Below are 18,951 nucleotides of genomic sequence, written 5' to 3'. Positions count from 1 at the left end.
TTTTCATATTTTAACCATTTTGGTTATTTTTCAGTCAGAACATAGTAACTTCTCTTTTAATGACAAATGCTTGCATGAGATTTTCATTCCAAATCTCAGAATGTTTTGAGCCTTGAAGGTGTTTGACAAACAAAAGCAATGAAAATGAATCTGTGTGACCCCAATCTCTGGATTGATGCTGTGATAACATTTTAGTGCCTCATGGAGTTTGATCTCCTGCATTGTCTTTAATCACATAAATACTGGCAAGCCTGACTGAGTGGTAAATTCTCATTTAAATTTTGTAAATGAGTAATATGGGGTGTAACATGGCGTTCCATGCCTTTTTAAAAAAGTCTGAGTTCTGACACTTAAGGATTTGGGTGAATGGATGAATGTAAAGATGAAATATTTGGGCAAACTTTTAGAGCTGCTTATGCTGCATTAGTGGCTAATAAAGAGCAGAACTTCAGTGACACCAAAACTGCAGCAACTCTGATCTACCAGATCCCTGGTCTGTTAGTCTGCTGAACAGCTCTCGAAGTCCATTTCTTGGTTTTCCTAGGGATTTTGGGGTTAGGGGACTATAAGTATAGGGGGTAACTAAGATTGCCTTACTGTTTTAGTTAGTTACATGGGCAAAATATTAGTGTTTTTAATGGTACTTCATGTGCATTTTAAAATAGTTGTGGAGAGTCTCAGAACTCTGGACAGGTGTTTATATCTCTTATAAATTAAAACAGTAAGAAAATGTAGAACAGTGGACCTCTTCAGTGAGGATTTTAATTCTTCAAAGATTGAGGTTCTTTTCCTTCCCACCCTCTGTCCCAATCACATTTTTTTAGGAAATGTTGAATTTGAAATATTAACAATTCTAAAATCAAAGATTTGTTCAACTCAGCAAGGGCAGGGTCTGATTTCATTGTATGTCTTGTACAATCCTAAGCATATTGATGGTGCATAACTTGGCATGCATTTTGCAGAGTGCAGATATAACCAAGTTATTTCTGCTGCCTGCTACACAAATCTTGTGACATTTGTGTATGCAATACTTGTTTGGTTTTTTTCTGCAGTTTTGCAAGAAGGTAGTCCCCTTTGCAGCATCATGGTTAGAGGGTGGATGTTGTAAGGGTACAACTCTTGATTTTAATACTCAGCTGTGCTTAGAGAATGTGACTCAACTAAGAGGGATAAAGTTCAGTCCCAAGATGTGTTTTGAGACCAAACAAACCATTTATACCAGGGTAATTTTATACCATTCTCCTGATATGCAATTACTTTGCACAGCTGTGGGTTCTAAAATATTTTTCATTTTTCTGAGTTCAGAATAGTACATGTAGAAAAGTAGTAGAATTTAGCAGAGCACACTTTCTAAAAATAACCTTTGGTTTTTTTTTGTTTAATTTTTGCTGGCATGTGAACCCCCTGGAATAGCTTATAGAACTGATAACTTGTAGAGGAAGCAGCTTAAAAATAAGTATATTGCATAGTCTCATAGTCTGTTTGCTTAAAAAAAAGGGTTTAGAAGGATGGGTGGATTAAATGAACTTGTGAAAGCTGGATGAGTAACTCACTCTGTTCCCTTAGGAACAAGATAGTTTTTTGTACTTTCACCAAGCACTGTGGGTGGATGTGTTGGGTTAATCTGTAGTGAAGTGTAGTTTTAAAAAAAGGCATATTGGACATATAGGTTGATTTTTTTTTATTTATTTATTTTTTTTTTTTGTATATTTGCTCCTTGTCTTTACCTTTATAATGACTGCCTTAACCCAGCCTTTCTAAATCATGCTTCTCTGGCTATGGAGCACATTTCCCCCCCTTCAGATAATTATTTGCAGTCTGACCCACTGTGTGCTAGTTGCTTTCCAAACACCTAAGAAGGATGGTTCCTGCACAGATGAGCTCACAGCTTAGTCATACAAGTACATAGAGGTCTGGGGAATAACCATAGACAATTTATAAATGTTAACTTGATTCACTATAGAGAATGGGTGGGTGAGGTAATATCCTTCATTGGATCAACTTCTGTTGGTGAGAGAGACAAGCTTTCTAGCTACACAGATTCACTATAGGCAGTGTGGCAGAAGCAGGTTAAGAGAGACTTAAATGTGGCTGGGGGATTTGTCTTTGACCTTGGGGCAAGATGTTAAAGATAGTTTTGAGAGTCCAATTTGCATTATTACTGAATAAAACTGCATTAATATTTAGACTATACAAAATATCTTTCACAGAAAAAAGCAGAAGAAGCTCATAAAATTTTTGAAGGTCTTGGTCCAAAAGTTGAACTGGTAAGTTCCTTTATTGCTTGTCTTGCTTTTCTTTCTGTGATTCTTCTCCCAAGATGAACAGACATAAGAAAGTATGATTGCATGACTTAAACTTGTGACTTAAAAAAACAAAACAAAAAAACCCAGAATTTTTCTTAATATAATTGACTTACTTTATATATGGTCTTGAGGGCTTGTATGCCTGTCCATTTCTGTAACTAATGCTTTGTCTACACTACTGTGGTAAGTCAACCTAAGTTACACTACTCCAGCTACATGAATAATGTAACTGGCGTCGGCGTAGCTTGGGTTAATTTACTGCGGTGTCTACACCGCGCTGCGTCAATGGGAGATGCTGCTCTCCCACTGACGTACTGTACGTTACTCTTCGGTGGAGTCGATTGGAGAGTGCTCTGCCGTGGATTTAGCGGGTCTTCACCAGACCTGCTAAATCGACCCCCAGCGATCGATCAGCAGAGTGATCTCTGGTAAGTGCAGACATGGCCTAAGACGATTCTTTAAATGTTTCCAAACATTAAATGACGGGCACAGGCCAGGGGAGACAATATAGTTATAATGCGCCAGAAATTTAAAGTGGTTGATGTATTATAACTTTTTTGAAAATGGGCTAGCAGCCCAAACCCCTGATTGGAGCAGTCTGTTGAAGATTACTTAAAACGCATCTCTTTTAAAACTTGTCAGCTGTTCGGCCAATTCACTAAAGAACTTAAGCACATGCATACGTTCATCCTGATTCCTGCAAAACATGTAAGCATGTAACCCTTAAAAAGCCTGAGCAGTCCTATTGATTTCAGTGGGACTTAAGCATATACATAAGTACACTGCTGAATCAAGGACTCAGTGATCTGACTGACTCAGTTAGTAATTTTTGGTAAGCAAATTTTAATAAACTTGAAATACAAGTGTTTTTAAAATGTTTGAGTCATCTTTATTTAAAAATGAATTCTTTAGGCTAGTGATCACTTTATAGGATCAGACTAAATCCAGTGACATAGAGAAACCTTTCTGTGAGTTGCTGAGCACCTCTAACTCCTGTTCATTTTAGGTCACTGCATCTCACAGATTGGGCATTCTATTTGCTTTAACATGTTGTGTATTTGTAGAATTAAACACAAGTGTAATGTTCTTAATTTATATGCCAATCCATTTTGTAGCCACTTTACAACCAACCATCAGACACAAAGGTGTACCATGAAAACATCAAAACGTAAGTACCAAACATCTTGTAATCTTACTGTTTTAAAAGGGCCTGGAGCAAAACATCCTATTTTTACATACCAATGTCATTACGTTTTATTGTAACAAAGAAAACATTGGAACTTCAAAATCTCATTTGCTTTCTATGATTTATGAAACATTTTCCTTTTCAATTATTTTAGCTAGCTCAATGAAAATAGACAATTTCTAGCCCATTCAGTTTTCATGTTTTTGTGTACTAGAACAATCCTGCAACACCTGGGTTGCAAATACTGCAGGAGATTGAAAAACACTTTTCCACTGGAATTTTTTAAAAAGAAAACATTTCTATTTGTCTTAGGTTTTGGAAAAGTTTTTTGTGGCAGGCTCTGAATTGTGTCACTGCATGCTGCACTTCTCCACTATTTGTTACTTAGGACAAACTCAATTCAGCTGCATGAAGTAGACTGCTATGTCTTCTGGTAGAAAGTATGGATTTTGAAAGTTAACATTCATTAATTTCTTGCTATCTCTTTGTCAAAATAGTAATAGCCTCATACTTTATGATCCAGTAAGGAACTGAAGAAGTACCATTTATGTGGCTAAATCATTCTTTAGCATGGTTAATCATCTTAAGCTTCATGCCCAATCAGTATTGAGCCCTTCTCTCAACACCCTGCAGACATTATGGTGAGCGGGCTGTGAAGAAAGGAAATGTTGATACAATGGTACTGCCATCCTACTAGAAGGCAACATTGCCTTCCTTTTCCCTACAAAATGCCATAACTAAAATAGAGAAGGATTTCAGAAACTCTCGTTATATCAAAATGATTAAGGCTTTAGCCCCATGTTTCCAGTGACATTTTGGAATACCTGAGTGCCTTTCAGTTTACAACAAAACACTCTGTGCCTATACAGGAAGAGTCTCGTATACAATTCCTCTGTCTCCAGGCTATCTACCTGTAATGTTCATGAGGGATTCCACAGAGGGTGCACATTGCTTTCAATTTATACCTGTTTTCTGGGACAAACAACTTTGTTTTATGCTGTGATACTTCTAGCAGGATATCCCTCATGACCTAGGAAACTCAAGGAGAATAATCTTCCATGATTTTTGTAGAACAATAGGCACCTGCAACTCTAAGACTAAGCAGTTTCAAATGTAGCTGAAATCTACAATGCTGACCAAGCTCATTAGATTGTTCAGTGATAACTTATCTAGTATTAGTTAAGAGTTTTTCCCAAAATACAGATTTTTTTTTTTTTAAGTCAAAATTACCCTTTTCTAGCAATGGTTTTTGTAAGGTCACTTGCTTACTGAAAACTGGCTTTGATATTTGTACAAATAATGAATATATTTGATGCTAGGATATCCTGAGGTTACATATAATGGCTTGTAATATGCTGGGTATATAAATGTTTTCTGGTTAATTGTTGAGTGTCTTGTGAATTGGGGAAAGGTGCTGTTTGCATTGAGAAGTGGGATGCTTTCCAGGAACTATTTTATAAGTGTTTAGGAAACTTAAACCTCTTGATGGACTTTCCATGAATGGCATTACTATCAAATACACCTTGTTATGTGTCTTTTTTTTTTTTTTTTAAATCATGATTAAATGTTTTTCTAAAAGCTCTGCTCTAGGAATTATTTTGGGGGAGTTCTATGGCCTGTGCTATTCAGGAGGTCAGACTAGATGATCGATTTGCGCTTCTTTTTTGGGCTATGTATTAAGATTTTGTTTAAGTTGTAGCCTGCCTCAGGCTTTTATAACTAAGATATAGGCCCTCTGGAAAAAAAGTAATTCGTGAAGTTTTTGAGACAACCTTAACTTTAGCTGCAGTAGTAAAGCCAGAATAAGTCTTGTTGATAAACTGTACCTTCTTCATAAGACGCTCTCTGGAAGGCAAATCTTTTTTGCATATGCAACTGGTGGTCCTTGATATTTACTTTCTAGCTACTGTGGAGAATTCTAAAAATAAGCCACCTCTGATACAATTTAGCCCTTAAATTTTAATAATTAAAAAAAAAATCCCATTTCCTAATCAGCCTTACCAACATTTCCCAGTTTGGTGTGCGTGCTGATGTTTCTTACTTCAATATAAAATTTCCCATTAGCCTGAGAATGGTTTGGAAGAGAATACTTTAAACTTAAATACACAAAACTCTCTTCTAAATACTGTATTTTCTTGAAATACAAAGTGGAAAACAGTATTGAAAGTGAAATATAATCGTAGAATTTGCAAAGCAGAAAGTTATTTTATACATGTGGGAGGAAATTCAAGAATATATCTGCAAATGTTATGAAAAAATTAACATTCAGTGAGTCTGCATATGACCATGAGTAAGCTGGTGAATTTTTAAGAATTTTTCATCTTATCTATATCTTTAAATGTAGAAGACAAAATTACAAAAGCTATATTCCTTATAATAGTAATAGTAATAATAATGAAAAAACTCTGTACAAGGGACATTGAATTTTCAGGAATAATATATTACAGAGTAAAATATATAACAGTGTCACAGCTTAGTTAGCTTTGTGTACCAATCCCAAATCCCGATGACCTAGGTGATTATTACATGTACCTGTAAACTTATACCTTTGAGTGAATGGGTTGCAAAGACCCTTCACTTATTTCCAAGTCATCAGAACTTTGCCATATTCAATGATTAGTCCCATCCTGTCCATCTGTGGTGAGGAGAATCCTAGGCTTACATAGGTTGGCTGGGATCCTCTTAATCAGTCTCTTGGCCAAGCTTCAGAGAGAGCTTCTGTTGCATATAATAGATTTTAGTTTCATGTCTTTTTTTCTGCAGTATCAAACATCTTCTGAGGTGCAAGCAAGAAAAAGAAACGTTAGATGAATCAACCATCCATATTTTCAGTAACTTCTTTTGAAGATCCCTGATGTTGCTAAAGTCTGTGGTTAAAATGTAGCTTTAAACTCTTTTTTCCAATTCTGTTTTCTAGAAACCAAGTGATGAGGAAAAAGCTGATTTTGTTTTTTAAGAGAAGAAATCATGCAAGGAAACAAAGGGTAATGCTGCAATAACTTTGTGGAAGTCAGAGTATTGACAAATATGTAGTGTCCAGTTGGGCATGTTGACTCAAATGCTTGTTTACATGTATGTTCAAAAATCAGTTTTGTATAAATCTGCACATTCCAGGTTAATGTTAGTCTTCTTTGCATATTTGTGTTTAGCAGTAGTCTATGTCAGAAATATTAGTGGCTTCAAGAATATGCATGTAAACTGAAGTGGAAGGGCTGCATTTGTACTTGGTAACTTGTGCATGAATGAAATGTTTTTCTGTTCGAGTTACTGTGCGTCTATATACTGCTGCTAGAAAGTGAGTAAATATGTTGGAAATCTTATATCCATTGGGGAGAAATTTATTTCATAATGTGTTACATCAACTGATGTAACACTTTCTGAATAAATACCAGACAACTCATTGGTGAACAGTGTAAAATAGTTACTGTATCTCACCAGCAGAGTTTTCCAAACTGAATGACATACTCCAGTTTTAATTTTTAAATGCTCTCCTCCTTAACCTAAACTTAAAGGGATGAAGGCAAGTTAAAATACATTTGTAAAACTAGCTTCTGTACCTGTGGTGTTAGTAAAATCTGAGATTATTTAAAAAAAATTCTTCTCTATTTCACTCTTTACCTTTTATGCTGTTTCTCTACTTTTTGCATTTAATTTTGTGTGGGTGATGAAGATAAACTAGTCAATTTCGCTTTCTCAGTCTCAGGTTCGAGCACAAAACAGCAAGGTTTTGGTTTACAAATACTGCAGAGAATTCAGACAGGTTTTTTTCTTCTTTTATGAAAAACCCTTTTTATCCCAAACCTAAATTTTAGGCCTAAATTACTTGTTAGTACCCTCTAAATCCAGATGAACTTGAAAATTAAGGCTGTGAATCAAAATTCCTATTTATGTGATTGGGAATCCAATTAATAAAATGACTGTATGATAAAGCTTAGGCGTTTCATTTTGAAGTAAATGAGAATTTTTAGATAACTTTCTGTGAAATAGCAAACAAGCAATCCAAATGTTAAATGCTTTAAAAAAAAAAAAAAAAAAAGGCTTAAGATCAGTTTCCAATGTCTTATTGTAATTGCCATGGCAGGTCCCCCCCCGTGCCCCCCCCCCAAACTCCTTTCCCTATATAGTAACTATTGGTGAAGGGAGAAAACATCATTCAAAACTTTAGTCTTAAAGTCCGAAAGCATTTTTACTTCAGTGTGTGTATGTTAGATACCAGTGTTATCAGAGCACTGTTTTGCAAATTCCATTATAGGGAGTGACATCCTTTTTGGCTTTGCATGATGTCTGAATCAGCACTTTTTAAATAAATGAAAGAAGTTAAACATCACTTCATCTCCATCCTGGAATCTCTTTGCGTTTACAGTACTCTTTCCTTCAGATGGCTCTAGTTTTCCAGGGGCAGCCATTTCTTTCCTGACACTGAGGTCAGGGTATATTTCACTTATTCCAATCCCATCCCTTTAGCAGACAACACACACAAAAACCTTGGTATGGACAACCTCAGTTACCGAAGAACCAGCAATAACATTTCTCAAATACCACAGAGATGTGCACAGTATAAGAACCTAGTTAAATAATTAAATCTGCAGGAATTGTTTTGACAGTGATGAAGCCACTTCTCCTACCTCTTTAAAATTGTGCACATCACCTATAAAGTAAAGAGCCATCAGGCTGGTAGGAATCTCCTGTATGCATTTCTGAACCCAGTGTCTCTTGTAAGGCAACATATCAGAGCTCTGGGTTAGTGAAATACTGATAGTTTATTGGTGTTTAATTCCATCACTTTTATTTTTGGAATTTAACAGGAACAGAAAATCTGTCAACGTTATGATCAACTGATGGAGGCATGGGAGAAGAAAGTAGACAGGATAGAAAATAATCCTCGCAGGAAAGCTAAAGAAAGTAAAACAAGAGAGTACTATGAGAAACAGTTCCCAGAAATCCGAAAGCAAAGAGAACAGCAAGAACGATTTCAAAGGTAATACCACATAATCTAAATATTCCTCTAAAATACCGTCATGATTTGTTTCTAAATTCTATCAAATACAAAATGTTTCAGCTTAATGGTAAGTCTTTCACTTGTCTCCAGTATAATATTTTGAAAACAGCTCTTTTAGACTCTCAGTTTATGGGGCAAAGTGAAATGACAGATTGTTCTGTAACTGAACACATCCCGTTATTGGTTCCCTAGGTTTCATGGCATCAAGTTCAAACTTCCCTTCACCTTTAAGAACCTTCACAATTTTGCCCTAACTGCTTATCCACTCTTGTCTCTTACCACATCTCCCCATTCTGTTTTGCCAACAATGCCAGCCTCATTAGTTTGTTTGCTGGCATCTTAGACTGCTCCATCTTCTTTCATCTTTTTTCTTGTTCCCTGTCATCTGCTCTTCAAATCCATCATCAAACCTCACTCCTGCCATGAAACCTATAAGAAATTGGCTAATTGATAATGACTAGTTTGAAGTATAGGTTGTAATAGTGAGAGTACTTGCATGAGGAAAGCTATTCACATGGATAAGCATTTGCAGAAGTGGACCTTAATTTTATAAGTTATGCGCAGAGCTCCAGCTTTGCATGGGGAAATTTAATTTCAGGCCTAGAAGTCAATTTGTAGCTAATATTTTTCTGTCAGATGTCTGTATCGTTCCTTTGTGTCTCATGACAATTGATGTTCACTAGACTAACGCACACAAAGGACAAAGATTACATGATTTTTTTTTTAAATTAAATTATGTTTATTAAGTGACTTATAGCAAGTTTTACTTATGTTTCATCTGTCAGGAAGCTGTGGTTACGGAAATAGTGATGTAATTTAACTCCTTGCTGTTTAAGAGATATCTGTTGGATTAAGATTAAGAAAAATTGTACATAGAGGACAATGTAGGATAAATACAATGCAAGTCACTTTTTTGAGGAGTATGACAGTTGTTATATAGTACTTGTAGACAGTGGGTTTAAATTTTTTTAAAAATGCTTTAAAAATAGAATTAGACCAAGTTTGTTTGATATTTTCCATTGCACCTGGGTTCTCTAGGTATATTAAAACAATTTCAAAAACTTAAACTTAGACTTCAGAAAAATAGACTTAAATCTTCCAGACCCATAAAGAATTCATCCCATCTTCTCTCCTAAACAATCTACTTCCATGACCTCAGAAAAAGCTTGCAGAAGCCAACAAGTCGTATAGTGTATTCTTGGGGTCTCCTGCTCTGGACTCCAGTGGATCAAGGAGAGGACAGGGGAAAGCAAATTATTGCATTACTAAAGATTACCTATAAGAGGCTTCTATTTTTGAGTGCTATTTAAAAAAAAAAAAAAAAAATACAATCCAAGTATAAATAGTATTTAAGCTCCTGGGGGCAGGGACTGTCTTTTGGTTATGTATTTTAGTGTCTAGCATAATGGGATCCTTGCCTATGCTTGGTGTCTGTAAGTGCTTCCTCAGTTAAGACCCAATTAGTATTTGGACCCAATTTAATAAATTTGACTGCTTTCATTAATACTTTAGTGATGGAAAAGGCCCATTAGGATGTTTTGTCCATCTTGCTGTTGGGGCCAGATTGTTCTCTGTTGCACATGTTCTAGTGACTTAAACTTTAAAATATTGACTCTTTCAAAAAGTCCACTTTCTGGAGAGATTAGTGTGATTTTTAGTTGAGAGAGAACTGACTGGGAAATGGTCTGCAATTTATAACACCTCTTAACATTAAAAAATACAATATTTTTTCTTTACTAAAGTGAGCATTAGTAGTTACTTGTTTCAGTAATTAATTGACTAAATCTATGCAAGGCAAATTTGAACATATTCCCAGGTCTCTCTTGTGAAATAGAAACTGTTTTGCTGAATGCATTGTTTAAGGACAAAACAATTTCCATACCACTGCTATAACAATTCTAATACTTAACTATAAATGTGTGTGTGTGTGTGTGTAAGGTGGGATTTTCAAAAGCATTCATCTTTGGCCTAACTGCTCCCACTGAAGTAATGATAAAACTCCTCTGATTCTTGTTGTATTGACACCAGAAATTCTACTGTGTGCCTTCTTGCTGAGCATGAGGCCTCCCAAGTCCACATCTAAAATTCATTAGCCATTTAAAAGTGCAGTGTATAACCTATATTGGGTATTCTGTGATGCTACTTTTCTAGTTACCTGTCTCCCAAATGAGCTATATTTAAACTAATCTGAAATGTTTTCTCATATGAAATCTCAACATATGGATCTTTTTCAAAAACTAGGGTTGGCCAAAGAGGGGCTGGCCTTTCAGCAACTATTGCTAGAAGTGAACATGAGATTTCTGAAATCATTGATGGACTCTCTGAGCAGGAGGTGAGGCCATTGTTTGTTTCAATTTATCAATGCAGCAAATTATTTATTTGACCCTTCTACTCAGATGTTGATAATCCACTTTGGATTTTCTTCCTTTATGAGCTTGTTTTAGATTAGTTCAAGATGCCCTTTGAGTTTTATCATGACCTGGATCTTTGCTCTCATGTATCTTCCTTTTAGGGTCTAGACTTCACCGTCACACCTCTGCTGTGGTAGACCTAGGGTGTGAAACTTTCCTTTGACATCTAATTTCTCCCTACTTGTAAGAGACTCCTGAAAAGCTTTCCTTTTAAAAGGCTTTGTTGTTATAACAGCTGTTAATGATGTGTAGTTCTATTCCTTCATCCCCTTCAGTTATGTGAATATTAATTGGGATGGCCACAACTTCTGAAGGAGAAAAAATAAAATTGTGTGAAAGGATTAAGATGGCTGAATCTGTGTACTGTATTGCCCATTAGAACCATTTAATAAATTACATAGGAACCATAAACATTCATAGAAACTTTCTTATTTTGCCTATAGAACAACGAAAAACAAATGCGTCAGCTCTCTGTCATTCCTCCCATGATGTTTGATGCAGAACAAAGACGAGTGAAGTTTATTAATATGAATGGTCTGATGGAGGACCCCATGAAGGTGTATAAAGACAGACAGTTCATGAATGTCTGGACAGACCATGAGAAGGAGATATTTAAGGAAAAGTAATTAGTCTTTTATCTTTGTTTTTATTACACTGCAAGTGACAGGTGAATGTCTAAGTGTATAGTAAACATTAATAACAATATTCATTTTCAGCTCACTCTTGTTAAAAACTCATGTGATGATATTTCATCAGGGAGCCAGGGCTCTCGGGTTACTATAGCAGAATACTCTGTGTGGATGGAATATTACGTAGCTTTAGACTTGTTCATGCATTTTCCTATTGGGTCAGGCATCAATCACTTGCTTATTTCTGCTGCTTTTTGCTTTGTCTTTAGACAGGAACCTTTGTAAAAGATGTTTTAATTTACTAAACAGATTAAAATGATTAAGCCAAGTAGTTGTAGTTTTTGACTATATTAACCTATAGCGTGGTTTAATTTGAATATTCTTAAATCAGTAATGTGAAAACTACACACTTAGGTTAAACTAGCTTCTTTTTTGGAAATGAATGGGTTCCTGATGGAACACAATTGTTTGCAAGACTTCTTTGTTTATGTGATTATATATAGTTGTCAGAATTTAAAAATAATTTCTGATTTTATAAAAGGTTTGTCCAACATCCCAAGAACTTTGGTCTAATTGCCTCCTACCTGGAAAGAAAGGTAAGGCATTTTTAGAATGTAAACACTACATAAAGTGTGGTCTCTGACTTTTCTAATGTAAGTCACTTTTCCTGCTAATATTTTCTCTTCTTGGAATTAAGTTATTCCAAAACCAAATCTCCTGTTAGCTGCAAGGGCAGTAATTATATGTCAGCAGAAATAAAACGATGATGCAAAACAAGTTGCATGTTAAACATCTAACAAAGCTCAATAGTGTTTACTTTCATGGATAAAAGAGTAAAAGAAAATGGCATTTTGCAAGTTGTTTTGTTTGAAATAAGTAAGTTGCATTAACCGTTCATCTCACCTTTTGGTTAGCAACAGAACTGACTCTTCCTGCTAGCATGCTCGCTCTAAGATCCTGAATCTGCACTATTAACGTCAGTGGTATTTCACTGAGAGAGGTTTCAGCCTTCTAAGTCAGAGCTGAGGTTCTGCACAGCCTGTGTAAGAAATGATTCCCAATTTAGGACCAATCAAGATACGTTTGACAGAGCATCTCAAATACTAATAGCTATTATGATAAATGGAGGCTTTCCCACTGTTAATTATATAATGTGGGTTGAATCATAAAGAATAAACTACCTGCAGGGTATTATGAATATACATGGGCTTAGGTTTAATGTTGTAGGATAGCTGTTTTTTCCTGTTTTGTATGCATTAATTTAATTGCTGAGCAAAATTCTAACACTGCTCTGAATCCAGTGACTAGAATAGTATAAATGGTTGAATGACATCATATTTAATGTATTTAATAGGGTTTGGCTTTTGAGTTACAGAAACTGATTTTTCCTCTTCAATTTTAGAATGTTCCAGACTGTGTTTTGTATTATTATTTGACCAAGAAAAATGAGAATTATAAAGCCCTTGTGCGAAGAAATTATGGCAAACGTAGAGGAAGAAACCAGGTATGTTACTTATGTTTCAGAGGGACTCTTTGAATGCACATGTGAACCAAGTAAAATAATAACTGTCCTTTTGTGTATTGTTGAGTGGTCAAGCACATTGCATAAGAAATGATGATTAAAAATAGGAAAACATAGTTTCTAAAATCCTACCATTTTTAGTCCTTTCTGAAATAAGAAATGGATTCCATAATTCTGGGTTTTCAAATAACTTTTTATAAAAGTATTGTCTTCATAAATCTTTGCTTTGCTCATTTGTGGCTTTCACTTTGACAATTCATTTTGTTTGAGCACCCAGCACTACAAACTGAGGTCAGATTTATTAGTAAATCATATGGTGGAGCCAATGGAAATTAGGTCGGACATACAATGTTCATTGGAAAATACATAACCGCTTCACATGTCAATGTCTGTCAAGAAGCAGAAATTAATAGTGATTATTTTCTGGTGGTCAGGCTGAAAGTCAAACTGACATTTTGTAGCAAGAAGAAAAATAGACCAGTTACGTTAATACATGTAAATTAACCAATTTGCTGATTCAGGAAGAATTTACTTGGAAGTACTGGAATTCTTTAAAGAGGAAGAAAGTAATGTATTATGAGAAATACTTAGTAGGCTGCCAGGATTAACATGGAAATTGGAAAGCAATGTAAAGAAAATTGAAGAGACTTAAAATTTTTGTTGGAAAATGGGAAGGGAGGGGGAGAACACTATATTGGATGTAGGACAAGTCCGTTTCAGAAGAGCAGAGAATACATTCAGCTAAAAAGCATTTTGAAAAGTATCAAGAGAGGAAGCAAATGTGTTGGCATAGGTAGGGTAATAAAGCAAGCATGGCCTGCAGATAAAATAAATAGTCAAAGAACTGTATGTAAATTACAAAAAGAACTGTATGTAAATACCAAATTCTACAGGCCACTTCCCTCAGATCCCACTGAGAAATACACTAAGAAACTGCACCATCTACTCAGGACACTCCCTACAGTAATACAGGAACAAATCAATATACCTTTAGAGCCCCGACCGGGGTTGTTCTGTCTACTACCCAAGATCCACAAACCCGGAAATCCTGGACGCCCCATCATCTCGGGCATTGGCACTCACACTGAAGGACTGTCTGGATATGTGGACTCCCTACTCAGACCCTACGCCACCAGCACTCCCAGCTATCTCCGTGACACCACTGCTTTCCTGAGAAAACTACAATGCATTGGTGACCTTCCAGAAAACACCATCCTAGCCACCATGGATGTAGAGGCTCTCTACACAAACATCCCACACACAGATGGAATACAAGCTGTCAGGAACAGTATACCTGATGATGCCACAGTGCAACTGGTTGTTGAGCTCTGTGACTTTATCCTCACACACAACTATTTCAAATTTGATGACAATATTTACCTCCAGACCAGTGGCACCGCTATGGGCACCTGCATGGCCCCACAATATGCCAACATTTTTATGGCTGACCTGGAACAACGCTTCCTCAGCTCTCGTCCACTCATGCCCCTTCTCTGCCTACGCTACATTGATGACATCTTCATCATCTGGACCCATGGGAAGGAGACTCTGGAAAACTTTTACCACGATTTCAACAACTTCCACCCCACTATCAACCTCATCCTGGACCAATCTACACGGGAGGTCCACTTCCTAGACACCACTGTGCAAATAAGTGACGGTCACGTTAACACCACCCTATACCAAAAACCCACCGACCGCTATGCCTACCTTCATGCCTCCAGCTTCCATCCCGGACACACCACACGATCCATTGTCTACAGCCAAGCGCTGAGTACAACCGTATCTGCTCCAACCCCTCAAACAGAGACCAACACCTACAAAATCTTCACCAAGCATTCTCAAAACTACGATACCCGCATGAGGAAATAAGGAAACAGATTAACAGAGCCAGACGTGTACCCAGAAGCCTCCTACTGCAAGACAAGCCCAAGAAAGAAACCAACAGAACTCCACTGGCCATCACATACAGTCCCCAGCTAAAACCTCTCCAACGTATCATCAGTGATCTACAACCCATCCTGGACAACGATCCCTCACTTTCACAGGCCTTGGGTGGCAGGCCAGTCCTCGCCCACAGACAACCCGCCAACCTGAAGCATATTCTCACCAGTAACTACACACCGCACCATAGTAACTCAGGAACCAACCCATGCAACAAACCTCGATGCCAACTCTGCCCACATATCTACACCAGCGACACCATCACAGGACCTAACCAGATCAGCCACACCATCACCGGTTCATTCACCTGCACGTCCACCAATGTAATATATGCCAGCAATGCCCCTCTGCTTTGTACATTGGCCAAACTGGACAGTCCCTATGTAAAAGGATAAATGGACACAAATCAGATATTAGGAATGGCAATATACAAAAACCTGTAGGAGAACACTTCAACCTCCCTGGACACACAATAGCAGATTTAAAGGTAGCCATTCTGCAGCAAAAAAACTTCAGAACCAGACTTCAAAGAGAAACTGCTGAGCTTCAGTTCATCTGCAAATTTGACACCACCAGCTCAGGATTAAACAAAGACTGTGAATGGCTAGCCAACTACAAAAGCAGTTTCTCCTCCCTTGGTATTCACACCTCAACTGCTAGAAGAGGGCCTCATCCTCCCTGATTGAACTAACCTCGTTATCTCTAGCCTGACTCACTCTTGCTTGCATATTTATACCTGCCTCTGGAAATTTCCACTACATGCATTCGAAGAAGTGGGTATTCACCCACGAAAGCTCATGCTCCAATATGTCTGTTAGTCTATAAGAGGCCACAGGACTCTTTTTGCTGCTTTTACAGATCCAGACTAACATGGCTACCCCTTTGATACTTGTATGTAATGACTACATGAACGGCAAAGATTGAAACCTTTGAATCCTTAAACTGATACTGACAACCAGAAATGATAGTGGACAAAACTCCTTGACGAAATATGAAACACTTTATGGAAACTGAAGTTCAATTTTGTCAGCTTCTCAGTGTCTTTTTTAGACAGATGAAATTATAGAACTGTTGCGGTTGGAAGATCCCCAAGTCTTTGTGTTTAGTTTGTCTCAGAAATGACTAGTCTGCAGAAATCAGTCACATCCTGGTAACATTACTGAAAAGGAAGAATTGGTGAGACTTTGAAGTATTGTGGCTGCACAGATCTGGGTTGATTTGTAAGTTGGGGAATTGAGTGAACCTCAAATGCAGATCAAAGAAATATGGCTTAATGGTACAAGGCATTGATCATATTAGCTATAGCAATGGGGAGATTTAGCTGCCAATAGGAGTTGGAAAACTCTTGATAGCAGTTTAGCCAATCATTGATAGTTAAGGCAGATCTTGTAGTGATATACTGCAAGAAACCTGCCCCCTCTCACCATCCTGTAGTACTGTGCCCTTCTGCCCAGAGCATTTAACTATTCCTGGAATGGCTAGTCCAGAGGTATTCTAACTCATTCTTGTATTGAAATACATTAGGGTCATGCAAATTACGTAAAAATCCATGCAGTAAAATTCTGTTAAATTTTAAATTGGCATATTGACTTGGACAAACTTTTTGAATGAAGGAAAGAGGGAAGGAATTCTCTTGCTGAGAGAGTTAATCTAATTAGTGATTAACATAAAATACTCACGCATGAAAACAGATTGGAACACACCAGCTGTAAACCTGCTCCAACATATCTATTAAAATGGGCAACGCTACATAGGTCTGTCCTTACTATTGTGGTGAAGCTGTTTAAATTAAATTCCTGCTAGTATAAAAAAATAGCCATCTCACAGGAGTTTTTTTTCCTCCCTTGCCACAGTGGCCATACATCTCAGTGTGCATCAACAGATCTTTGATCAGAGCTAAGCACCCTATGACAAATCATTGACTACTAAATCAGGAGATTGTTGAGACATTACATACTTTGCCAGCTCTTCTCTGAAAACATTAATCATTGTGGATATTTTGTTACAAATTGTATTGAAGTCCATCAGTGTGTGACTTATGATGGCTTCAGATTCTGGGAGGGGGTTGGGGGTATGGTGCTTACCTGGGGCTCCGGGGCGGGGTGGGGGGCCTCCACGTTTCTGCCCCCTGGTGCCGCCCCCACAGTGTCCCATTGGCCGCAGGGGCACTCGGGGTGGGGGCAGCGTGCGGAGGCGGAGGCACAGCCCCACCCCTGGGCCTCAGGGAGGGGCCGGCAGCCAGTGGAGCGAACAGGCAGACATCGCTCAGCTCCACTGTGCTGCCGGAGCCCCTTACTTAAAAGTAACTTCTCTGTTTTATGCAATAGTCAGTTTGGAAACTTGTGTAGATACACCAAAGTAATATTTAAAAAAATGTCAAAGTAAATAGGCATATTGTAGACCTAGTTGTTTGTCAAATTTTAATTTTTAGTGTTAAAACCCTTTTTGAAGTATGCAGGAACCAAAACCTGTCAGAACTAGGAAATTTTACTTATACAACTTTAAAGGAGCAAAAGCAGTATAAGTTGAATATGGTTAAAACAAAACTGCACTCTGGCAGATTCTGGCCCTCATTCTGTGACGATTGACTTGTAGTTACATGGAAGGCACTGGGACTACTTGTGTGAGGCAAGTTAAATATTGCCTAATTCTTAGAAATGGGGGCCTTAGTTTGCCAGTTGTCAGCCCTGATTAAATATTATGGACAAGTTATAAATGTCAGAATTATGGGAAACTGTTAGTGAGTCTTATATATACATGAAGTGGCAAGAACACATTGGTATCTGAATCATGGTATATATGAAGAATGCTAAAATATATTTTAGATTTTTCTGTTGAATCCTATCTTGCTCAGCTTTGAACTATGTTGCTTTCTTTTAAAGTGTGTTAATAGTTAGTAAACCCAATTTGTAGTAAGGATTTCTGTTTATAGAGTAAATTACAGAAAATTATGTTCTAGAACTGTCAAATACCTGTACTTATGCTTATAGTTATTGTGGTTATTAATATAATTTCCTTAGCCATAACTGCAATGTAGACACTTGTATTCTCTAGCAATTGAAAGCCTTGAGAAATCACATTATTTTGTTTGCCTGGAGTCTTTGTTTTATGGGTGTAAATGTAATTATTTGTCACCTTTGGGAAAAAATGACTGCTATTGGGCTATAATACCTGAAACATCACGATGAACACACTAAACATCATTGGGCGTCACTTTTTCAGTCCAACGGAGGGTGGTATTTTTCACGGTAAATGGAAAAACTACTCATGAGTACCCATTAAAAGATTAGAGCAACTAGGAGACCCTTCTCCACTATTAAGGATGGGGTTTAGGATGCACCCCAGGATCTTTTTGCACTGGCAATAGAGTAACTTTAAAAGAAGCATCCCAGCATATAGGGTCATAGAAGTTAGAAGCGAGGCAGATAATAATGCAGTGAAACAGATAGCAAGTGCAGGCAGGATATAATTATCCAGTAGAGGGCATAAAGATATCACACTGGCACAGCTATTACTCATGGTTATGATTTAAAATCCTAAATATTTTCTTAACCAGTACAATTGCAACCATTTAAACTTGGCCAACATCAGCATAAGTCTCAAAACGGATGTTTATTTTGAAGGCCCTGAGTACTGGATTATGGCATATGAAGTTCTTAAGAAATGTGGAGTTTATTGTGTCGTAAGAGACATGTTTTTGTTTAGTTAAAGTAAATCTAGAAGGGGAAAGACGTCTAATAAAGATACAATTTAAACTTCCGTAACAGACTACATGGGGAGGTAACATGACAAGTATCTGTCTTGTAGCACATGTATGAGTTTTTTTAAAATAAAGCAAACGTGTTTTTTACTTCAGAATAGAAAGTGGCGTGGCATGGATGCAAATGCAAAGTCTGGTTGAAAACTGCCAACTAGTGGGAAGGGATATTCTGATAGTCAAGTCTCAAAATGTAG

At 37.2% G+C, this 18,951-nt stretch overlaps 1 protein-coding gene across 1 annotated transcript in view; it reads left to right on the top strand.

The window, feature by feature from the left end:
* The window catches only part of NCOR1 (nuclear receptor corepressor 1), a 104,474-nt gene that overhangs the window by 33,182 nt on the left and 52,341 nt on the right, over positions 1–18,951 (top strand). The window contains exons 8-15 of the mRNA XM_065418425.1: positions 2,211–2,267; positions 3,422–3,474; positions 6,410–6,476; positions 8,298–8,470; positions 10,733–10,823; positions 11,346–11,524; positions 12,073–12,127; positions 12,934–13,035. Coding sequence (XP_065274497.1) covers positions 2,211–2,267; positions 3,422–3,474; positions 6,410–6,476; positions 8,298–8,470; positions 10,733–10,823; positions 11,346–11,524; positions 12,073–12,127; positions 12,934–13,035 — 777 coding nt within the window. The remainder of the gene's footprint in view (positions 1–2,210; positions 2,268–3,421; positions 3,475–6,409; positions 6,477–8,297; positions 8,471–10,732; positions 10,824–11,345; positions 11,525–12,072; positions 12,128–12,933; positions 13,036–18,951) is intronic.

This window comes from Emys orbicularis, chromosome 17 (genome assembly GCF_028017835.1).
Source record: "Emys orbicularis isolate rEmyOrb1 chromosome 17, rEmyOrb1.hap1, whole genome shotgun sequence".
Lineage (NCBI taxonomy): Eukaryota > Metazoa > Chordata > Testudines > Emydidae > Emys > Emys orbicularis.
This window is presented reverse-complemented; position numbering and strand designations above follow the sequence as displayed.